This window comes from Carya illinoinensis, chromosome 5 (assembly GCF_018687715.1).
Source record: "Carya illinoinensis cultivar Pawnee chromosome 5, C.illinoinensisPawnee_v1, whole genome shotgun sequence".
NCBI classification, from domain to species: Eukaryota; Viridiplantae; Streptophyta; class Magnoliopsida; order Fagales; family Juglandaceae; genus Carya; species Carya illinoinensis.
The window spans coordinates 39176921-39193500 of NC_056756.1; the positions used below are offsets into that span (position 1 = coordinate 39176921).

The window sequence follows — 16580 nt, forward strand, 5'->3', positions numbered from 1 at the left end:
TCACTTCTTTAATTAATAAGTAAATTTTTAAAAAAAAAAATTAAATACATGAGCAGTTAAAATAAATGGACAAAGTAGCGTTATTCATAATAAAAACTAAAAGACTACTTAAAAACGTACATAAATGTATAGGAAGTTTCAAGTTTGAATGTAAAATAAAAAATAAAAAAAATTAACATTAAACATGTGAATTGATCTCAGTTTTCTTTCAACAAATAAAGATCATTAATTATTACATTCCTTGCCAATATAGACTAGCAAATAATTTATAAGAAAGTTTTCATTTATTAATTTGTTTTGAAACCTTATCTTAAGTACACTATTAAAAATTGAAAAAGTTCATTCAATTTATTTTTATTTTGAAATGTAGTCTTAGCAATGTTTATGACTTAAAGTTTCTGGCTTATCCATATTGTTCAACTAAGTTTTCAAAATAAAATATAAAGGAAATGACCCATGAAATTTCATATTATTATATTTAAAACTAATTTCAACATACATACAACATAATAAATCAAATTAAAAAAAAAAAAAAAAAAAAAAAAAAAAAAAAAAGCTTAGGCATACACGATAAATCAATGAGCATATATATGATTAATTTATGAAAAATAAAACATGTTTGGAATTGAAAAAATTCACATCCAATACCCTTTTCCTTTTATTTTTACATAATTTTAGATTAAATTAATAAAAAATCTAAATTTGAGGGGGGCCCGTTCCCCTAATTTCATCCCTGGATTTATGCATTGAAAAATACATGAAGAGATACAATAAATACATAAATACTACTGTTTGTATATATATTCTTGTAAGAAATGTTTTAACTATAAATTAAAGAATTTTATAAAAATAAACTCATAAGTTAATATGATTAAATATAAAATTAGATATTAATTTATAAATTTATTTTTATAAAAAAATGTTTATAGATTTTCTCTTGGCCTGAATTTTATTTCATTATAAGGAGCATTTTTCAATTGTGGGTGTACCACGAGATGGTTTCCGTATAACTGTAAAAAGATTTTTATTTTTATTTTTTTTTCATTTATTTTTTTATATCTTTAAAAAATTACAATATTGTTTTAAAACATTTTTTTTAATTATTAAATAAAAAAATTATCGAGACTAATCGGACCCAGCTATTGGTAAGAATAGTTTTTTTCTTTTTCAATTTCAATGACTTTATCAGGGTACCCTCGATGTCTTCAACTTAAGAGGATTGACACATGCATGATCACTGTGGTCTGAATGTGACGACTGTCTCAAGTGTCTTGTTTATAGGACAAATGGGCACAGATGTGCGACATGCAAGCATTGATCGTCGACAAAGCATCACTCTCTGCCATGTTAGAGAATGGGGTCCCAGTCAGGGTTCTATGGATTTTTGTGTCTCATTCGGACTATTGAGAATGATATGGCTCAGATCTCAACAGCAGTGGGACCTTTTCCTCCATGTGAAACCCACGCCTCTGATTTGTCCCAGAGAATCTTGAAAAACCTTCTCATCAGTATTATCCTCATCCTATCCTTGTATTTTCATGTGACATCCACAAAGATTATATATATATATATATATATTTAACAGAACTTTTTCTATATCTTAACAATTACTTTCAACTGCACCCCTAAAACGAAAAGGAACCTCATAAAGATGGATTCTGATGATTTGGAGTACAATGATTGTTCAGCGTAAGCATGTCAAGATGTTCTGCAACTTCACAGAGCTCCTCACAGGAATCCATGGATAGTCTTTGCTTGCTTTACTGTTTCTGAATGCCATTCTATTATAAACCAACACGTGAAAATCGGAATCAGAGAGGATGATGTATTGTTTCAGTCTAATTATTACGAAAGTAGAAAGTTTTCAGAAGCCATGGATAAGTAAAGGGAAAGAAAGAGCATGTTGATCACCGTGGTCCAGATCATTTCACTTTGCAATGCAACTCCATTTTCCTCTAATTGGCTTCAAGTAATAAGTACTGAGAAAAGTAATTTAAAAAGTATTAGGTTATAAATTAAATATTAAATTTTATTTTTTGAAGATAAGTAATGATTTAAATGAAAGAATAGTGATTTGTACAAATACAAAAAACAGTAGATCTACTGTAAAAAAAGGGCGGTGCTATATACAGTCTTCTTTAGAGGACTGTATTGCAGTTCTAGTGTCTAAAATGACTAGATTGTCCACATTTTTAGACTTGAAATTACTACTTTACCCCTCCTTCTGCTAAAACCAAAAGCTATGATAACATTTGACTTTCTGAAATACTCCTGCGCCCAGACCAATCTCCATGGATGGAAAAACCACCTCTACCATCAATGGCGTCACATACTCAAGGTTTGTTTTCTTTCCCCTTTCCTCCACTATCAACAAAACATGTTGTTTGTTTTCGTTCCATTTTCCTCAAGTTTTTTTTTTTTTTTGGGGTCTCAAGCTCTACTTCACTCGTTTCTCATTTCTTCCATTTTAGTCATGCAGTTCTTGTTTCTCATAGTTCTTCCATTTCGTTCCCTGGGTCTCAAGTTTTTTTTTTTTTTTAGGTCTCGAGCTCTACTTCACTCGTTTCTCATGATTTCTTTCATTTTTGGTCTCATTTGCAGTTCTTGTTTTCTAGGAAACGAGAAGGGAGATCGATTGCAAGGATAGTAGTCATGCTTTTGCAAATCACTTGCTCGAGTTTCACTCATATGTGGAAATAAATGAATACTATGTACTAATTAGTGAGACATCAAGAATTAGCAAGGGGATTTACCAGAACCAAATACAAACACATTCTATAATTTTTATCTGTATCTGAAGAAGAAAGGGGATTTATTCTTCTCTGAGGAAGAGGACGACGACGCAGCATACGATGGGGAGAGTTGATGACCATGGCGACGGGGTGAGGGGGACCGATTTCATCTAGGTATGGGGAGCGATTTCATCTGGGCGAGGGGAGGCAATTTCATCTATGTATGGAGCGTTTTGGTTTCATGTAATGAAACGCAACGTTTTATTTAATAATGAAACACTGCATTTCATCATGCTTGGAACGGGGATTGCAATAAGAATTTCTCAAAAAAGTATAAAACAAATCATATTTTTCTCGTGGGGCCCACTTTTTACAAAGGTTAACGTTTTGCTTTATCTAACGTTACATTTTAATCAAAGGGCTTTGCTAGACGCAGTCGGCAAATGCAGTCAGCATGTAGTCGGCTATACAGAATAAATAAATAAAAAATATAAAATTTTTTTTTTCATGGTTGTACAGAATGAATAAAAAAAAGTTATAAAAATAATTTTTTTTTTTCATATAGATCCCATATTAATTCATTTTTTTCAAAGCGACTGCACACCGACTGCATTTGCCGACTGCACAAATCATTCCTCTTAATAAAATGAAGGTTATTGGACCCAAAAGTTAATAAGAGTGTTATAATATAAATAAATAATTAAATTAATTTAGTTCTTCTCATCAATTTAAATTTTGGAAACAAGTGATGATTTAAAAAAAATGCTTATTTCAGTGTAATTACACAAACTCCATCATTGTTCTTATTTATATGATTGAAGTCATGAGGTAAAAGAGGGGGAAAAAAAAAATTAAGCATGTTGGTTAATAAGATTTCCACTGAAATCTTATGTGGATATAGTATTCTCCATTGGATTCTTCAGAAACATATGATCAGTTCATTCCATATTTCCATGCATGTGCAACAGGATTTGATGAGCAACCCTTAATCTGTCTTCATTCAGATGATCTTGACAAAGAGTCGTTAAACAAATAGTTAATCATGTATAGCATGTGATTCCACATTGTTATGGAGGTGGACAAAATGATACAATCTTGCATATATATATATATATAAAGTATTCCCGACTGGCCAGATGATCAGATATATCAGGGTACAAAGAAAGATTCTTTTTTTTAGGTACCGGTCGAAGCTACCATTCCTTCACATAGATTACATCAATATTTGTTTGATATGCCTAAAATCAATATGTGAATTAGCTCCTGATATTTATATAGTATTAGGTGCGCTTACTATAAGAGCAAATTTGCATGTCATCACATGACATGGGAATTTGATTTTGGGTTAAGTTGTGCTTTTTATACATAAATTATTATATATTCATTTTAAATATTCACCCCAAATTATTAAAAGTTCTGTCTGAACAATCATGTTCTAATCATGGCTCAATGAAGCATATACATTGCTAAGAGCTTAAATTTAACTATATATAATATTTTTGAGTAATGCAATACTATATATTCTCATCTCAAACACATTTATCATCATTAAATGATAAATAATCATCTAATAAAGAATCATCTAATGACGATAAATGTGTCACATCTTACATAGTAGGATGAAAGCGGGATGGTGGTGTGGTGTATAGAATTTTTCATATATATATAGGTTAGGGGTGTAAATTGAAGAGGTAATGCATGGTAAAACTGTCAGAAATAGTCATTTTGATCACTAAATTTTGATCACAAAAGCTCACTTTCTCTTGTAATAGTTTGTTGGTAAAAGGTTTAATTTTTTCTTAATTTTGTGCTTGTTTGTGTTTGACTGCCATATCAAGCTGCAGGCCATGCAATTATATAAAAAGAAGTGTTATAGTCACAAAAAAATCTATAAAATTAAATTTACAAACTAATAGAAATGCGTATGATACGTTAATAAATTGATATTAAAGTATTCCCTATCAACACAAAAGAAGCATGCAAGCGAAGGACACATATTTCAACTGAGAATATTCTTATCAGATTGGTTTCTGGATAAAAATGGCAATATAGTATGCATATATCCAAATTATATATCATACAGAGATATCATACAGAATATTGATTTATATTATCAATCAATTGTTCTAATTCCATTAATTATTTGACTCTGGCCTTCCACCAAACACCAGTACGTACTCACTCTCACACGAGTGGTGCTGCTGCTATTGAACACTGCTACTTGACACTTTACATTCTCATAACATGATTCTTTGATATTATGAGAAATTATTATGAAATACAACATGCATTCGGGTTTTCATCGCTGAAGAGCTGAGGAGGTGGGATTCGTTCAATCACATACAGTGGCTGATAATAGTACATCATCCTCTTCATAACCTCCTCATCAATGTTGCCACCTTCCCCTCCACCTTCCTTAATGGCTTCTAATTCCTTGATTTCTTCACCACCCTTATTGTCTTCTTTCTTTGCTTCTTCTGGTGGTTTTTCCTCTTCTTTCTTTTCTCCATTGTCTTCTTTCTTTTCTACAGGTTTTGCTTCTTCTGCTGGCTTCTCGGCTTCCTTATTTTCTTCTTTCTTCTCGGGCTCAGCCTCTGGCTGTGGTACGAGTCGAGCTTGCTTTTTGGTGCGTCTATAAACATAGGCTACAAGCTTGTCTGCATCCATGGTCCCCGTGACCATGACCTTCTCAGAACTGAGCTCCGTTGCGACTGTTTGAACACCTGTAACACAACATGAGTAATCAAATTTCAGATTCATTTATTCCCTAAGACAGATTGTGTCTGATGATTTCGTTTTTTTCCCAAATTAGAACATGCCAGCTCCCTATAAGGATAAAAATCCTCTCCAATTATTTCACTGAATTGTAAGGTCCTCTATGATTTGTTGACATACATTAAACGTTCATTTGGGGTTCATTTTGCTTGAAAATCCCCTACGGACAACATTAAATAATATAAGATCCCACATAATGTATGTGTGTCTCTCTCTCAAGAATTGTACAATTCAATTCTGTTAGACAGTCTTCAGAGATTACTTAGGCTCACTTTTTTCATAATAATGGTAGATGCAGAAGAAGGTATTTTGGAACATACGTCTGTTGAGACTTTTAGTAATCAATTCTTTTCTTTTTCCTTTTCTTTCAGGTAATCAGGGAAGTAGAACTAGCACAATAAGGAATTTTGAAAGTATATAAGTTACACCCAAGAAGACTACATGCCACATAAAACGGCCAACCATGCATTTGGATCAGCCAGATGCTGATTTGGCTAGGTCGTAGTGGCTCTAGACGCTCAAGCAAAACCAGGAATGACAAAGCATTCTTTATGGGATTCCTTTCTTGTCAACTTTCCTCATTATTTCATGCAGTTGGTCAGTCACACTCAAATAATTAACTTAGCTAATAGAGAATGGAAAAGTGAGCATTAGTATTACCTCTCATTTTGAGTATCTTCCTCTTAAGTTGCTCTGCACAGGCCTCGCAGTGCATGTTTACCTTGAGTTCTACAGTCACTAATCCTGTAACCTGGAGTACAGTAAAGCAAGACTGTTTTCAATATTCTAGTAAAAAATTGAGTACTTTTTCTTCTTCTTCTTTTTTTTTCTTCTGGTTTCCAAGTAATTAAAGTTACTGCATAAGACCTGTGAAGTAACAACTTCTGGGATGGGTTCACTCTCAGAGCCTGGTAATGGGGATAAGACTTTTGCTCTTCTTTTAGTCTTTTTCATGATTTTCATGCACACAGCTTGAGGCTCCACTATCCCCTTTATAGTCACTTCGTTTTTAGCCGTGTCTACCACAACACCCTCCACTCCTGATGACAATCATAAACTGAAGTTATAGCGCGCACACGTTCCTATACATGCATATATATTAACTCAAAGAAACTAAACTTCAGTATAACAATTTTTAAAGAAATGGGACCTCTAATCCTCATTATTGTCTTCTCGATCTTCTTGGCACATCCAACACAATGCAAATCCACGTACAAGATTAATGGAGATGGCGGTTTTGGCTCTTCCTTCTCTTCCTGTGGCTTCTCTTCCTTATTCTCCTCTGTTTTCTCTTCTTTTTTCTCTTCTGCTTTCTCCTCTTTCTTCTCCTCTGCTGTAGCTTGTTCCTACAAATGCAAATGAAATATCAACCAACAAGGATAGACGAAATGTAGCCCCCCAAAACAGCCAAAAACTCAATAAAAATTAATGAAACTCTAAAATGCAAAGAACATGCAGAAACTTACCTGTTTAGCTTCTTCACCCATTTCTATCAATCGCGAGTAAGATATCAAACTCAAATGATTCAAAATAGCGGGAAGAATTTAAATTATAAAGGGAAGGAGAAGGAGAGGGAGAGGTAACAATGAGAAGAGAGCGATTATATATACAGACACTGAAATTATAATGGATGGAAGGTGGGACTGCTGTATATAAAGCAAAAAAACTGTAATATTCCTAAGCACATGCAGTGCCACTAACTGTACGAAGAGCCACTTAATTTAATATTCCTTTTCTGATTATTTTTCAAACTCCAAGGCTGAAGAGGAACCTCAAAAGGGGGAAAAACCAGTGTAGTAGGGTTGGCAGATTTATAGAGAACGAAGGGAAAATGGGTGAGGCCAAGAGAAAAGAGATAAAGTAAACATTGAAAAAAAAAAAACACAGATGTTAATACTTTCAATCACCCACCGACCGGGTTGATTTTTCATAAGGTGGCGAATATCAGACGTGTAGCCATCTTATGTGGACAACCTGGATAACTTCGTCCAAATCAACGACTTGTTATAGATCTGGTGTGGGAAAAACCACACAATTTTTTTTTTTTTTTTTTTTTTTTTTTTTTTTTTTGGCATCTGATCAACCATTTGGCTCCCCACCAATTTAGCAAATGAACTACAGCCAAGGGAGGTCCTTGGTTACTTCTATGTGGTTTGACATGTATTAAGTCTCAAGTTCAAATCAAATTATGGATTCATCTTAGACTATAAGTAAGCGCTACCTAAGAATTCGTTAAATTCTCTAGTGTGAGGAAGCGCATATGGCTTCCCACCTTCTAGGTCCCTCCTGTTCGATTCGCAGTAGATAATGTGTTACCATGATCACTCCCACGAAAGAAAGCCACCTCTGATTGCCCCTCCTACCATTTTCTTTATAAAAATATAATAAAATAAAAAAGACCTCACCTGAGATGGTTCATTTTAGATTTTGTTATCTCCAATCACATGAATTAGTGAAATGTATTTGAAGTGATTGACTTATAAAGCAACTTAACACATGCTACATCAATTGGTCCAATTGAAAATGACAAAAATAAAAACGATGAATAGCTTGTTTATCTAGTTATTGCCCTATGTATATATATTGGTATCTTGGCTTCTTCACTGAATTAGTACCTATCATGATTAACACTTGGTAGTCTAGATATTGGCTTTTATGCTGTTAGCATTAATAAGGATCTAAAAATCTAACAATAAGTTGTAAATTGTTTCAATGTGTGTGTACACCATATCAAAACGAAATCTTGCTAATTGTCTCAAAATGCTGATAAAGAGAACAGGCTATACAATAATATTTTTCTTTTTTTATTTTTTATTTTTTTTATTCTGTTGATCAATGTGCTTATTAACATGTGTGCTTCTTTATTCCAGCAGTTTTCAGTATTTCTTTTGTTTTCAATACAACTATGAAATGTTCTAACTGATAAAACTACTTAAATCAATTACTTCAATTGAAAAACCAGTTAAAATATGATACATTAGTTGACATGATTAGGAATAACAGAATTCATGATGAAATAGTTTGGTAAGATAGTGTTATCACATGTACAAGGAAACCCTGACCCCTCATTGTGTGGTTGCCATTTAGGAGAGAGAGAGAGAGTATTTGGTAAACCCAACAGGAAGCTTTTATGGTAACCCTAAATGACAGCAAGAGAGAAAGTGAAAGGGGAAAGAAAGAGAGTTGTTAAGCTCAGCTTTGTACTCTGAAGGGTAGCAACCCACGTGAGATCAACTTTCTTGTATGCAATGCAGATCTTTACATGCACGCAAAACCTATTATATATATTTTCACAATCCCCACGTTTCGTTCATCCCAAATTCATGAGTCATGGAAAATGTGAAGTCCTTTGCTTAGCGAACTGATTTGCCGGAGAAGTACATCCTGAATCTCCATCCTTTATTCTTTCTCTATGCACACTTTTGTGATATTTTTTTGTAACTAAAGCATTTCTCGTTCAAACATAAAGCATCAATCAGTGTGACCGTGAATAATTAGAAATTGTGGATGAAGTGAAATGTTGTTGCTTAGTTATTTGTCAAACTTTTTGACAGAGAAACATGGGAGCGACCAAAATGAAAATATTTGTGTACAAATACCGAAAGAAGAGCCCTTTACTTTCCAAGTGGCCGGACAACAGATGGAGATGACTCAGCGTAAGACATTAACTGAACCTTCATCTTGAAAGATTTGGGCTAACATCTCAACCAATGAAAATTTTCAAGACAAACAAATTTCACCAACCAACATTTCTTCTTTCTGATGCAGAAGTGTCACAAAGTCCAGCCAAAAAGCTTAAGAGGTTGACCTCCTTATCCACCTTCTCCCTTCTTTACTAATAAAGATGCTAATTTAGATTATGTTTTTTAGAATCACTTCAACTTTGAAAGATGGGCTGATTAGGAGATTCTCATCTTATGGCAGGTGTTGGCAATGCAATTGTTAGGACGGCCGGTTAGGAGAATCTAGATGATTGTTCAGCCTAGTTGATTAAAGCAATCATACTCTAAAACCTTTTGTTTTTGGGCAAAGTCCAATCATACTCTAAAACCTTTTGTTTTTGGGCAAAGTGCAATCACACTCAACCACCCATTTGTTAACGTATATCATTTAGGAAGTTCTACAATTTTGGACTCTTTTAATATTAGCTGTACATATATATTACCATGTATATAGGCTGATTATTAGGGATCAGTTAAGGGTTTTTTTTCCATGTAGTGCATATTATCTAATTTCCTTGTATAGCAGCTAGTTACGTGGTGAATGGGGAGGCTAAAATCAGAGAGCCAATTTTTCCAAATATTCTTGATTTTCTGAGTGTTTTGACATGGTATCAAGAGCAGGTTCTTGATTTGTGTCTGTTCGAATTTTTTTTCTCTTGGATTTGTGGGTTTCTCTGGTTCTTGCAGTTTTCTGGTTTGCAGTTTTCTGGGTTGCAGTTTTCGGCGCAGTAGTGGTTCGGTTCTTGCAGTTTTCTGGTTTGCAGTTTTCTGGGTTGCAGTTTTCGGCGCAGTAGTGGTTCGGTTCTTGCCGTTTTCGGCGCAGCGTTTTCTGGTTTGGGCTTTTGGGTCCGGCGTCCTCTGTGGTGGTTTCTGGCCTGAGATATTGTTTCGGCACCTTCATTGTTGCAGGAAGCATTTCGGTGCTTATATTGTTTGTGCCTTTTTCGGCAATTTTGGTTGCAGTCTGCTTCTTCTCGGCAATTTCGGCACTTTCTGATTTGTGGGCTGAGTGAATAGGCGTGGTCTGTCCATTATTTGGATTTTTTTTTTTTTTTGCAGTCACGTGTAGGGGATTCTTGGTGTGCACGTGTAGGTGCTTCTGTCGGCAGTGAGTGGAAGAGTGGGCAGGTATTATTTTTTATTATCCTTTCTCCTATTTACGGCATAATGTCTTTTGAATCATTTGCTGTGAAATTCACGGGTAAAAATTACTCTGCATGGGAATTTCAATTTCGTTTATTTGTTATGGGAAAAGAGTTGTGGGGTCATATAGATGGGAGTGCTCCGGCACCTCAAGATGTCGAGGCTTTGTCTAAATGGCAAATTAAGGATGCTCGAGTTATGACTTGGATCCTTAGCTCGGTTGAGCCTCATCTTGTTCTAAATTTGAGGCCTTATAAAACTGCTGCTGATATGTGGAATTATCTCAATACGGTTTATAATCAAGACAACTCTGCTAGGCGTTTTCAATTGGAGTATGAGATGGCTAATTTCACACAAGGCAGTCTCTCAATTGAGGAATATTTTTCTGGTTTTCAAACTCTTTGGACTGACTATTCGGACATTGTTTATGCTAATGTTCCCGCTGCAGCTCTCTCTGCTGTCCAAGCAGTGCGTGCCACCAGCAAACGAGATCAATTCTTGATGAAACTACGGCCTGACTTTGAAATTGCACGGTCTAATCTAATGAATCGTGCTCCTGTCCCATCTCTGGATGCTTGTTTGAGTGAACTTCTTCGTGAGGAGCAGCGTCTACTCACTCAAGCTTCCATGGCACATCAGGCTTCTGCTAGTGTACCTATTTCTGTGGCTTATGCAGCACAGGGGAGGCATAAGGGGAGAGACATGCGTGCTGTCCAGTGTTTTAGTTGTAAAGCTTTTGGTCATATCGCTCGGGATTGTCCCAAGAAGTTTTGTAACTACTGCAAGAAACAAGGTCATATCATCTCTGCTTGTCCCATTCGACCTGAACGGAAGCAGGGTACTGCTTTTCATACCTCCACTGGTGCCTCTAGTTCTGCTGCATTGCCTGCTGCCTCGCCGGTTGTTCCTATTCCTGTTCCTACAACCTTAGCAAACCCAAATACACTCACTCCTGAAATGGTACAACAGATGATCATTTCTGCTTTTTCTGCTTTTGGGCTCTCAGGTAATCATAACGTTTCTTCTAAGCCATGGTATTTTGACTCTGGTGCCTCTAACCATATGACCAATACTGTTGTTCCTCTTTCCAATGTCAGAAATTATGATGGAAATCTGAAAATTAACACTGCTGATGGCAGTTCTCTGCCTATCAGTGCTGTTGGTGATCTTTCTTCTTCCTTAACTGATGTTTTTGTGTCTCCTGATCTCTCCACAAATCTTATCTCTGTTGGTCAATTGGTTGATAATAATTGTAATGTTCATTTCTCTCGTTCTGGTTGTGTTGTGCAGGATCAAGTGTCAGGGAAGATGATCGTGAAGGGGCCTAAAGTGGGACGACTCTTTCCTCTTCATATTTCTCCTTCCACCATTATTCCTAATTTTCCTTTACTTTCCTTTGCATGTAATGTTGTTGGTTCTGGAAATAAGATGTGGCATAGACGTCTAGGCCACCCAAACTCTGATGTACTTCGTACTTTGTTTAATTCTGGTTTATTGGGAAATAAAGCATGTTCTTCTCTTGATCTTTCTTTTGATTGTACACCATGCAAACTTGGAAAAAGTAAAGTTCTACCCTTTCCTCATCATGCATCTCGTGCCTCACAATGCTTCGATCTTATCCATAGTAATGTTTGGGGGATTGCACCTATTGTTTCTCATGCCCATTACAAGTACTTTGTTACGTTTATTGATGACTTTAGTCGCTTTACTTGGGTTTACTTCCTAAGGGCTAAGGCTGAAGTTTTTTCAGTATTTAAGCGCTTTCTTGCACTTATTGAGACTCAATTCTCTACTAGCATCAAGGTCTTGCGCTCTGATTCTGGTGGTGAATACATGTCTAATGAGTTTTAGGACTTTCTTCAAAGCAAAGGGATTATCTCTCAGCGTTCTTGTCCTTCGACACCGCAACAAAATGGTGTTGCTGAGAGGAAAAATCGTCACCTTCTTGATGTGGTAAGAACCCTTTTACTTGAATCATCTGTTCCTCCTCGTTTTTGGTGTGAAGCACTTTCTACTTCGGTTCATTTGATCAATCGCTTACCCTCTCCTACGTTACATCATGTATCTCCCTTCTTTAAGTTGTTTGGCCATTCTCCTTCATATTCTGATCTTCGGGCATTTGGTTGTGTTTGTTTTGTGCATCTTTCTGCTCATGAACGACATAAACTTACTGCTCAATCTGTTAAGTGTGCCTTTCTTGGTTATGCTATACCTCAAAAGGGTTATGTTTGTTATGATCCCCATGCTCGTCGTATACGTGTTTCTAGGAATGTGGTTTTCTTTGAAAATCAATATTTCTTTCCATCTCATGATGAGCTGCCATCTGCATCTATATCTCTTCTGCCTAGCTTTTATGATTCCCCTACAATTGTGGAAAGGTTCAAACCTGGTTTTGTATATGCACGACGTCATCGACATGAGTCTGGTTCCACTTCCTCTATGCCCTCTCACGATCTTAACCTGGCGCCTGATCCTGCTCCTGCTTCCCTCACTCTTCGCCGATCTACTCGCCCTTCTCGACCCCCAAATTGGTATGGTTTCTTCTCCCCTGTCTCTCTTGTGGCAACTTTATCTTCTATTTCCATTCCCTCTAGCTACAAACAGGCCATGGAACATGAGTGTTGGCAAAATGCAATGCAAACAGAACTTCAAGCACTTGAGGAGAATCACACTTGGGATATTGTTCCTTGCCCTCCTACAGTCAAGCCTATTGGGAGTAAATGGGTTTTCTCTGTAAAACTTCGTTCTGATGGCTCTTTAGACCGGTACAAAGCACGCCTAGTAGCTCTGGGAAACAAACAGGAATATGGGATTGATTATGAGGAGACATTTGCTCCTGTTGCCAAAATGACCACGGTTCGAACCATCTTAGCTATTGCCGCTTCCCAGTCGTGGCAACTGCATCAAATGGATGTGAAGAATGCATTTCTTCATGGTGATCTCCAAGAAGAGATCTACATGACACTTCCCTCTGGTATGACTACTTCTTCTCCTTATGATGTCTATAAGCTAAGGCGTTCTCTGTATGGGCTCAAGCAGGCTCCCAGGGCCTGGTTTGAGAAGTTTCGCAGTACACTTCTTACCTTCAGTTTTACACAAAGTCAGTATGATTCTTCTCTCTTCTTCCATAAGTCTGCATCGGGTATAGTCATTCTCTTGGTTTATGTGGATGATATTATCATTACTGGCACTGACTATGATTTGATCACTAAGCTTCAGCAGCTGTTGCATGCGACTTTCCATATGAAAGATCTTGGCCGACTCACATACTTCTTAGGTCTAGAAGTACATCATCGGGCCAATGGTATTTTCTTGAACCAGCATAAGTATATTCAAGATCTTATTACCTTGGCTGGTTTGGAGGACACTTCTTCTGTTGATACTCCTATGGAGGTAAATGTCAAATATAGGAAAGATGAAGGGGACCTTCTGGATGATCCTACTCTCTATCGGCGCCTAGTTGGGAGTCTTATCTACTTGACCACTACTCGCCCCGATATTTCTTATGCTGTTCATCAGGTCAGTCAATTTATGTCTTCTCCTCGGCATCTCCATCTTGCTGCAGTTCGACGCATCATTCGCTATCTTCGGGGTTCGCCCACTCGTGGGTTATTCTTTCCTACAGGCTCATCTCTTCAACTTGTTGCCTATAGTGATGCTGATTGGGCTGGATGTCCGGATACACGTCGATCTACTACGGGTTGGTGTATGTTTTTAGGTGATGCCTTAATTTCTTGGAGATGTAAGAAACAGGATCGTGTTTCTAAATCCTCTACTGAGGCCGAGTATCGTGCCATGTCTACTGCTTGTTCTGAAATTGTATGGCTACGCGGTCTTCTTGAGGAGCTTGGGTTTCCTCAGACTACTTCTACCCCTCTTCATGCTGATAACACTAGTGCTATTCAGATTGCCACCAATCCCGTTTTCCATGAACGGACCAAGCACATTGAGGTTGATTGTCATTCTATCCGAGATACCTTGGAAAGTCGGGTAATATCTCTTCCTTACATTTCTTCAGATCTCCAAGTGGCCGATATCTTCACCAAAGCAATGACTCGACAGCGACATCAATTTTTGGTTGGCAAATTGTTACTGGTTGACTTACCAGCATCAATTTGAGGGGGGATGTTAACGTATATCATTTAGGAAGTTCTACAATTTCGGACTCTTTTAATATTAGCTGTACATATATATTACCATGTATATAGGCTGATTATTAGGGATCAGTTAAGGGTTTTTTTTCCATGTAGTGCATATTATCTAATTTCCTTGTATAGCAGCTAGTTACGTGGTGAATGGGGAGGCTGAAATCAGAGAGCCAATTTTTCCAAATATTCTTGATTTTCTGAGTGTTTTGACACCATTAACTTAGCTTTCATATTTCGAAAACCCCCATTTGCATGAGAGTTTCAAATAGCTAACATCCAAATCAAATCTTATCATGTAAGCGATACAGATGATGTGTTCTTCATACTGAATTGCAGCTAAAGGATTCATCCCAAAGTCATTTAATTGTATATGTGTCTCAAATTAGGATAACGAACTCGTTTATATGTACAAAATCATGTTAGATCGAACAAATGTTAAACAATACAGTGACCATCATAATGGTCAAGATCGTGCAGTAGGGATTTTCATGTGTCTTGATTCTTTGTTTGTGATCGATTTCCTTTATTTTTTTGGCTCAAACACTTTTGGAGTGCTCTGTATGTAAGGGTGACCAATAATTTAAGAATAATTGCGAATTTTAAATCTTCTAAAACATACAGATTTATAATGGAAAGGCTAAATTATTGAATCATCCAAAAAAGAGATGTAATTGCTAGACAGGCTAAGGGAATAAAAGTCTCTCTTACAATTTCCACAACACCGTAGCACATGATATCCACAAATTCATGGACAAAATCCTGTTTATCTTTAATTAAAGGTAGGTTTGTTCTTTGTGATAAGATGATGTTGATTCATTTTGACAAACAAGTGAAGCAGAACAGTCTGTGGCACTAATGCTGTCCCTTTAAGGTTTGAAAGCTAGGAAAGTGATTGATTTCATGAAATGAAACACTCCTTTTTATGTGCACAATGGAGGACAAGGGAAGGTCTGTATCCACAGATTAATCAATGATCCAATGCTCTGGAAGGTTTTAAACAGAGTCTACAAAATCTTTTTTTTTTTTTTTCAAAAAACTCTCCTTTCAAAAACAAAAGTTTCTTAATTTACTATAAATTATATTGAAATAAAATCCATCCAGTTTGAAGGATGGGAAAATTCAGCAACCATTTTAGAACATGAAAAACTAGTTCAGTTCTATAGTGATAGTAGAGAAAGGGAGAGGGAACACCATATGAATCAAATTGTCAATCAAATGAAATGATGTATCTTGGATTTTCTTAAAACTGCTATCATATGGATAACTCAAATAATGTAACCAGATTTTGAAAATCCAGATAATTTTGAAACATGAAAGTTCATTTGTTGTAATTGACTTTTTATGCAGACTTTTTGCAAGTTGTTTAGTGTTTATTTCACCACGGGTCGTATTTAGTATATCTCATACAAAACAAATTTTTTTCAACGCCCATAATTTTATTAATAACTCTCACTTAAGATGGGATAATGTTATAGTTACCAATATTGCAACTTGATACATCTAAGGCTAGGGCTGTAAATGAACCAGTCTGTTTGATAGCCCGCTCGGTACTGGCTCTGTTAAACTCGACTCGTGAAAAAAAAAAAAAAAAAAAAAAAAAACTCGTTCTTGAAAGCAAATATTTGCTTGATTTGTAAATGATGCATACCCGACAAAACTCGACTTGACTCAGCTAAGGCTTGTTTATGCTCAAGGCGACGCGTTAACTTAACTCGATTAAAACTCATTCATATATTGATAAATATATACATACACATATGCATGTATATATGTATTAGCTAATAATATAAGTATACCACTTTTATAATTAAATATATAATATGTATTCTAATTACTTATGTCTATATAGTGAATATACTTCATAGGTATATTTTATAATTTGTATAATAATTAGTCGATAAAATTTAATAATTTCATATACTAGTATGTGGAAACTATATATGAAATAGATATATGCTATCATATTAAGTGTGTGTATTAATAATACATGTAGACATATAATATATTGTTATTTTGGATAAATATCAACTAGTTAGATATTAATTATTTGTAAATTTTTT

At 35.8% G+C, this 16580-nt stretch overlaps 2 protein-coding genes and 1 long non-coding RNA gene across 3 annotated transcripts; 2 read left to right on the forward strand and 1 right to left on the reverse strand.

The window, feature by feature from the left end:
• The first annotated feature begins 1581 nt into the window (after positions 1–1581).
• LOC122309567 lies at positions 1582–3087 on the forward strand. Its single transcript, XR_006242458.1, has 2 exons — positions 1582–2338; positions 2602–3087. It is a non-coding gene; the product is annotated as an uncharacterized LOC122309567 (long non-coding RNA).
• Positions 3088–4763: 1676 nt separating this feature from the next.
• Positions 4764–7448, reverse strand: LOC122309121 (heavy metal-associated isoprenylated plant protein 9-like). Its single transcript, XM_043122486.1, has 5 exons — positions 6974–7448; positions 6658–6853; positions 6375–6547; positions 6168–6258; positions 4764–5455 (listed from the first exon to the last, which is right to left on the reverse strand). Exons 1-5 carry the CDS (start codon positions 6992–6994, stop codon positions 5004–5006), a joined length of 933 nt encoding a protein of 310 aa, XP_042978420.1. The 5' UTR covers positions 6995–7448; the 3' UTR covers positions 4764–5003.
• Positions 7449–9421: 1973 nt separating this feature from the next.
• On the forward strand, positions 9422–11805 carry LOC122309034. The gene is made up of 2 exons (XM_043122380.1): positions 9422–11378; positions 11663–11805. The coding sequence occupies exons 1-2, from the start codon at positions 10397–10399 to the stop codon at positions 11698–11700; spliced, it is 1020 nt and encodes a 339-aa protein (XP_042978314.1). The 5' UTR covers positions 9422–10396; the 3' UTR covers positions 11701–11805.
• The last annotated feature ends 4775 nt before the right edge of the window (positions 11806–16580 follow it).